The sequence below is a fragment of the Hibiscus syriacus genome, unplaced genomic scaffold (genome assembly GCF_006381635.1).
Source record: "Hibiscus syriacus cultivar Baekdansim isolate YM2019G1 unplaced genomic scaffold, ASM638163v2 tig00117034_pilon, whole genome shotgun sequence".
Lineage (NCBI taxonomy): Eukaryota > Viridiplantae > Streptophyta > Magnoliopsida > Malvales > Malvaceae > Hibiscus > Hibiscus syriacus.
Window position 1 is genome coordinate 1,556,958 of NW_024063533.1, and position 8,002 is coordinate 1,564,959.

At 31.8% G+C, this 8,002-nt stretch overlaps 1 protein-coding gene across 2 annotated transcripts; it reads left to right on the forward strand.

The window, feature by feature from the left end:
* Positions 1-2,495: 2,495 nt before the first annotated feature.
* LOC120196634 (3-hydroxyisobutyryl-CoA hydrolase-like protein 5) lies at positions 2,496-7,781 on the forward strand. 2 transcript variants are annotated; one of them, XM_039198394.1, is made up of 16 exons: positions 2,496-2,594; positions 2,754-2,827; positions 2,958-3,041; positions 3,167-3,235; positions 3,337-3,400; positions 3,690-3,763; positions 3,888-3,971; positions 4,099-4,183; positions 4,269-4,354; positions 5,461-5,582; positions 5,850-5,910; positions 6,019-6,117; positions 6,587-6,688; positions 6,779-6,820; positions 7,174-7,280; positions 7,560-7,599. In XM_039198394.1, the coding sequence occupies exons 2-16, from the start codon at positions 2,795-2,797 to the stop codon at positions 7,597-7,599; spliced, it is 1,152 nt and encodes a 383-aa protein (XP_039054325.1). In that variant the 5' UTR covers positions 2,496-2,594; positions 2,754-2,794. The 2 variants fall into 2 exon arrangements, with proteins under 2 accessions (XP_039054325.1, XP_039054324.1); XM_039198393.1 differs by having other exon boundaries at positions 2,542-2,644; positions 7,560-7,781.
* The last annotated feature ends 221 nt before the right edge of the window (positions 7,782-8,002 follow it).

Below are 8,002 nucleotides of genomic sequence, written 5' to 3' on the forward strand. Positions count from 1 at the left end.
TTCTCTACGTTTCTTAATAATTTAAAATGATTATAAAATAATATATGTTTAGAATTTTATTTAATTATAGATAATATATACACATGTTGTAGATGTATCTACTCAATCTTAAAATCTCTAAGGTGTTTGTTCAAACCTGAAACAAACTTAAAAGTGACGGAATTAAATAAAAAAATCTACAATTTTTTAGATGTTGAGATTTTTTTTAGATTTACGTAATTTTAGGTGTTTATTCAAAAATATGAACAATGAAAATCATTTTTTCAAGAAGACAAATAACATACCACAAAATTAGTCTCATAGGATGTTCATCGAAAGAGATCGAAGTATTAATACATCGAACTTTTCAATAGATTTTCGTCGATTTTGAGTGAATTTCATGAAAAATCAATATTAGGAGAAGAAAGATGAGCGAAATACAAACGTTTTGGTACTGATATTGTCATGAAATATAAATAGGACAGTGTTGGCTATCGGTTGCGACTGAAAAGTGTAGTGCTAAGAAAGAAAAGTGTTTAAAAGTTCAGTGACAAAATCGATACACCCTAAAATTCAGTTTGTAAAACGATGTTGGTTTAGGCATTAGAACAATCGAGTCAAAATAATGTAATTTTGGTGTGGCATGCATATCAACGGTCTTTAGTTATGTCATAGTCTCGTTACTGATTTAACGGCGGAGTGATATAATTAAATGTAAAATTAAAATTTAATGTTATAATTGACAAAATAAAAAATTTAGTGATATAAACGAGTCAGTACACAAAGTTTAATGATATCTGAAGTAGTTTTCCCTTAACCTCCAACTCTTTAGAATTTTTTTCATATATAATTTTCTTCACTCTACCCAATTAATACTCTATCCTATTTTTTATACAAATAAAAGAAATTGATTTTATTAAAAATATAAAATACTTAAAATAAAAATGAAGGATTAGAACCATAAACGTAAATTAAACACATAATTAGAATATTTTCTATAACCATTGACACAAGAAACCAGTCACTAAAGATCATTCAAGGATCATAAAAGGAAAAAAAAACTTAAAACATATCCAAAAAACTGAACAAAATATATGTACGAATAAATAAACTACAACAAGAGATTAAACTACTGAAAGACAACTGATAATCGCAAATTATAGCCAAACATTGTGAGAAAACTATATTCGACCGTAAATTGTGTATCCAAATCCAATATGAGGGTGTAAAGTAGGAAATATCAGTAGGATAACAAATAAGCACCATCTTGATCAGTAGAGTCGACGTCAAATTTAATCTTAAAAAAATAAACAAAGAATACGGTCAAACGACCAATAAAAAAGATCGAAAGCGTGTCAAAATTCAAAGGAAAGGATGCCATAAAGGCATAATTATTAAAAAAACAAATAAAAAAAAACAAAGATGAGATATAAGAAATTAAAAGAAAAACAAAAAAATATTGCAATTGACTACCAACACTAAAATTAATATCACCGTCAATCAAATAAAGATGAAAAAAAAGACAAATGGTGCAAAAGTAAAGATAAAACTAGAGTAAGCACTAGATCATTTTACCACATTAAAACTTTACCCTTAAAATCATCTTTTGTAAAATATTATAATATAATTTTAAATAATATTTGATCTATTAAATAACATTACAAATACTAAAAGTATAAATATCATATATAATTAAAAATAAACTAAATCAAAATCAATTATTATCATACTATTATACATAACAAAATTTAATAATTTTTTGAGTAATTTTAGGTTAATATAAGGCGATATTTGTTCAAAAGTAACTCTCAACCATTTGATGTTAAATGCTCATACTCTTAACTTTTATGGTGCTTAAACTTAAAACCTCAAATAATAACTAATTCTTTTACCATCAAACTCGCTTGATACGTTCAACTCTACTAATAATATTTAAATAATAAAAGAATACTTATCAAATCTACCAACTCAAATATTTTTCACTCATTTTGACTTGAATGTAATCAATCATGATCAAGGTGGTGTGTGTAGGGATGAGCATGAGTTCGGTTTTCGGTCAACCCGATCTAATTTAAAAATTTTATTTCTTTCACCCGAAATTTGATCTGATTCGAGTTAACAATAATTTTACTCGATTCAAAATCGATCCGACTTTTGAGATAAAATTCGACTTTTACCTGACCCGATCTAAAATAATATAAAAATTATTAATTTTATTTAATAAAATAAAAAGTATATAAAAAATTATATAAAAAATGATAATATTACAATTATACTTAAATATATAAAATATAATTATATTATTTTTTAAATCGGGTAGAGATGAATTATTTTTCATCATAAACTTAAATTTGAATTTGAGCTAATCCATTTCAAACCTGATTTCTTTTTAAAAAAAATCTAACTCAATCTAATGGTATCAGGTCAAAACCGATCGAATTGGCTCCCGTGCCCATCCTAGGTGTGCGTTACTACCACCGCAGCACTCAACTACCCCTGAATCAGGGGTGGTAGGTAAGAAGATTCAGAAGTTTTAAGAATGGCAGACTACTCAACTACTTTCTACATCTGTCATTGCCATTAACAAACCCATCCGCTCCTTCGCCTACCTCTCTGTATATCTGTTCTTCCATTTCCATTTTTCTTCGCTAATTTTACTTCTTTCGTATGCCTCTCCGTCTCTCTAAACACTATCTGTAATTTCATTCCTTTCAGGCTTCTACTTCTCTCTTTTGCTGTCATTCTCAACCCCATTTCCCCCCTTTTCTTTGCAGTTTGTGGATTCTGGCTTGATCAATCAGTTCTGGCGAATCAAATGGCAAAAGAAGTTGTTAATCCCGATGAGCCGGTAATCACTCCCTTTTACTGATTCGATTTTACCAGCTTTTTTTTCTTTCAAATTTTAAGAGTACTTGCTATGTTTTTTTTTTTGCATGCTGTACTTAGCTCAGAAATAATGGTTTTTTAAATCAATTAAGGTCGTTGTTGGAGAGGAATTAGACCGTGTAAGAATCATCACTTTGAACAGGCCTCGGCATCTGAATGTCATATCATCCAAAGTGGTATGTAATGTTCAACACTTCATCCAAAGTGGTTTTATTAATTTAAGCTGCATTTTCCTTTGGGCTTTCATTTAAGTTCTTCAAGTCAAATCTTCTGAATTTCTTGTTTCTTTCATCGTAATCAGGTCTCTCTGCTAGCTGAATACTTTGAAAAATGGGAAAATGATGAGCAATCTCAGCTTATACTGATCAAGGTCGTTAAATTGGGTCATTCCGGATGGTTCCTAGTTCTGGATTTCTCAGTCAATATGTGTTTTATTTTGTTAATTTTATAGTGTTTTTCGTTTTTAAGCAGGGAGCCGGTCGTGCTTTTTCTGCTGGCGGAGATTTAAAAATGTTCTATGAGGGAAGGAAATCAAGTAAATGTTCTATTGGTCTTATATTCTATTATGTTTTAAACTATGTTGTGTGGATATGAGTATGGGATATTACCTTCCAAATACATGGAATATTTGAAGAAATTTGAACATATTCATATTTGATAATACTAATATCCGACACTCTCACCGAAGTCAGAGTAACATAAGTTTTGAATTCTATTACTTTCTGAATATATTACTTGCCGAAGCCAGAGTAACACTTTCTGACTGCTCATACATGCGCATAACATTATGAATTTTAACTTGTAATGAATTATTCTTTTGACAGGGGATTCTTGCCTTGAAGTGGTCTATCGAATGTATTGGCTTTGCTACCACATTCATACCTATAAGAAAACCCAGGTGTTTTTTTTACCTTTTAAATCTCCACACTGTATTCCCATACCATGCACAAGGAATTCATTGAATGTGAGATCTGCATCACTGTGTAAAGCTACCAGTCTAATTGATATGTCTTGTTTGACAGGTTGCTCTTGTTCATGGAATTTCAATGGGAGGTGGTGCATCATTCATGGTCCCAATGAAGTTCTCAGTTGTAACTGAAAAAACTGTGAGTATATTGTCATTATCTAGACATTACATAAATCAATGCTTTCAAGTTTACCTTTCTGTTATCTGTTACTGCATTGACATGCTGAATCTTCTGTATGTTATGCTTTTAAATGCTTTGTGTTTAGGTCTTTGCAACACCAGAAGCAAGTATTGGTTTTCATGTGGACTGCGGTTTCTCGTACATCCTTTCACATCTTCCTGGCCATTTGGGTAAGAATGACTTACCAAAGTAGATATGGATATGTATTTGGTTTCGTTTGGTATTCAATTGAGATTATTTTGTCATTCATTACAGGAGAATATTTAGCTTTAACAGGAGCTAGGCTAAATGGTAAGGAATTGGTTGTAGCTGGACTAGCAACCCATTTTGTCCCACTCGAGGTGAGTTTTGTTATCTATGTTGCTTTGAATCTTCATTTTTCATGAAATACCCGTAATAGAACACAAACCTGGATATAGATATGGAGATCTAAGAGTTATATCTCCAAGGGCTCTCCAAATGCATGGAAAAACTTCGAAACAATATTGTGTTAGATACATGTTTCTACTATTCACACCCAAGTTCGAGTAAACCTAAACTATGGCTATGTAACAGCTGTGAGATTAATTGTACACAAACAATTAGCATAAATTGCTTCCTCTCCTGTCAAATTAACCACCCAATCAAATCTGAACTCAATCTTAAGTTGATTTCATGATTTAATTCCGTCCTTGGATCACATTCCATCTATGCTCACCATATTTAATCCATTTTCTTTTGTCCTGCTGCTGGCGCAAGCTTTGAAGATTTACCTAACATTTCTCTTTAATCATGCATTATTAGCATTAACTTTTGGGGTTCACTTCAAACAAAAGAAAATATACGTTATCTTCCTATTTCAAAAAGTCATACATTTTTCAATTTATAGGGAGAGGCTTGGGTGGGAAGCTGATATCAACTTTGTTCTAACGCAAATTTAAATGGTATATGGCTATCTTGAACTTGGGTGTGATGTCGGAAGTGAGTATGTGTTCGACACATACACATATGTTCAATTTTAAAAATATAAAGATTTTTATGTACTTGAAGGGCCTTGAAGGATCATATACCCTCATACCATGTCATCAAGTATGGGTATTGAGTACTTATACTTCATAAAAAATGAAGAGTCGTACATATGAAATCAGCCAACCATGCTGAAATTAGTAATGCTCTACTGTTGAGGATATATAAAAGGAATAATAACGTACAAACAAATTCGTTCTCTGACCAACTTGGTGAACTTTATTTTCTCTTTTTATATTGTACTTTGAAAACATCTCATCATTTTAATTTTAACGAAGGATTTGATTTAAAATTTAGATATTTCAATCTTTGTACTTGTGGACTCAAATCAATGAGGTGTTTTTCTCTTTTTTAGTCCTTTTAAATCAGCAAATTGTCTATGTTTCCCCCCCTTAGATTTAGTAATATGGAATGATAACAATTTATTTTCTATTGTAATCAGAGACTTCCTGAGCTAGAGAAGTGCCTGATTAGCTTGAACGTTGGGGATAAGAATGCAGTCAAGGCTACAATCGAGGAATTTTCTTTACATGTGCAGCTTGATGAAGACAGCATTTTAAACAAGTAAGAAAACCTGTGTCAACTTATATTGCTCCCACTCTTCATTTTCTTTGAAGCATCTTTGACACTGCTGTTTCTTATACATATTCAAACATAGGTATGAGATACGACTCTCTAAACACATAAAACTTAGAACAAATTGGATGTACCTGTATCGGATATATTACCATATTCGATACTCGGGTGCATAGGTTTCAACTAGAGTGTAAATTTGGAAAGGATCATTGACCTCAGCACTAGTGAAAGCTGATAGTTTTTATGACTTTCCAGGAAGCAGATAATTGATGAGTGTTTCTCAAAGGATACTGTTGTAGACATTATAAAATCATTTGTAAGTTATTTTTCTTCTTTAATCTCTGAACATGGAAAATAATAGTAATATAGTTTTAATTGGCAAAACTCACCATAATATTCACTTTGTTCGAATGTTCTCTGACAGGAAATGGAGGCGGGCAAAGAGGGCAATGAATGGATTGGTCCTATACTGAAAGGGTTAAAAAGTTCATCACCAATGGGATTGAAAGTAACATTGAGATCGGTAATAGTTTTTTACTTTATCGAACCATTTAATTCATATATTTCACTAGTTTGCGGAACTTTGACATAAATGATAAGTGTTTGATAGAGATTTAAGTTTACTTTTTGGTAGAGGATGAGAATGAGGCTTCAAGTATTACCAACTCGATATAAATTCATTGTATTATGTTCCAACACATTTCTACTAACAACATGGTGTCTAATCTTGACTTCGATGCATAAAAGCGTCTATCTTTTCATGTTAAAATTGATGAATTGTCTTGATTTCAAACACTAGATCAGTGACTTCATCAAGATCTTTCTGATGTCTATACACGAGTGTCACTGTCGTTTTTTTTTTTCAAGTGGTGGAATATGGAATTGGTATCTACTAATAAACACCACTGGTTGACTTGGTTTTTCTCCAAATTGTAGTTAATTACTGAGTTTTCATGATATCTTACCATTACTTATTAGATTGATATTTCCAGATTCGTGAAGGGAGGAAGCAGACGCTGGCTGAATGTCTGAAAAAAGAATTTCGACTAACGATGTGTATATTACGGACCACAATATCTGCAGATGTCTATGAGGTAGATGTTGAGTTTAACCAATTATGGAAACTTAAAAAATGAGCTTCTTCTAACTTAGTGAATGGATTTTCTTCTGGTTTTTGTTGAAAGGGTATTAGAGCCCTCACCATTGACAAGGATAATGCACCAAAGGTACTCCTTTTCGCTTGAAATACATACCTTTCAATTCATGTCTGGTGCAAATCCAAATATGGGTACGAGGATATGACCCTCCTAGAATCCTCCGAACACATGAAAAAACTTAGAAAAATTAAACATATTTGTACCCAAAACATGTTTTGGTCACATGAAAAACCTTACACTGGATGTAATAACTCGCGAGTTTTATTGATCGTTTTCTTGTTAGACATTTTGAACTTGGAAAGAATTTGTAATCAATATATATTATCACTTGATGAATTTTTCGAACCTGATAAAATCAATAACTAAGATTCTAAGAGGAGCTCCAAGCATGTAGTAACTTATCCTGTGTCAAACTGCTACAGTGGGATCCACCAGCTCTTGAACAAGTGGATGATGAGAAGATAGACCTACTATTTCAGCCATTTCCAGAGGATTTGGATCTCGGAATTCCTGAACAGGAAGACTTCAGGTGAGTACAACCTAGATTGCTTCATTTTTCTTGAAATACACTGTGCATCATGTATATATAGAGTATGGAGATATAACCTTCCGAGTTCCAAATACATAGAAAATGTATAGAAGAAATCGAATGTACTTGTCTCGGACACATTCCTATATTGAACACTTGTATCCGAGTTTGAGTAACATAGGGTGTTTGAGTCCTCTCATATACTAATGTCAGGATTTTGCTAGGACTGATCTTTTTCTCCTTTTTGTCATCTGGTATGTTATCCAAACCAAATAATAGGTGGGATGGAAAATACGAGAACTCGGTATACGCAAAATGAACAAGCAACGAATGATGTGGATGAAGCACAATAAAAAGTTGATAGTCCGAAGCTGCTTCTTTCTAGGAAACTCTCCAATCTCCATTAAAGCAATCTTATTACGTTAGATAACAGGTTTTATTATCCATTTCAGGGTTCATTTTCTGTGTTTAACTATCGAATTTTTCCTCTCTGAATAAAGTTGGAAATTATTCTTAAAAGCTCACATGCATGTTGGGATTTTCTTTTTGGGTGTTTTCTATAAGTTTTACTGTTCATGCTTGAGATTCATGTCATTTTCAAGATCTTAATTTGAGTTCTCTTTAAAAATCTAACGTGCTTTATTATTGTATCCGATACTTATTAATTATGTAATCATGAGTTGATATATAGTTTTATTTTTTAATATTTATATATTTTAATT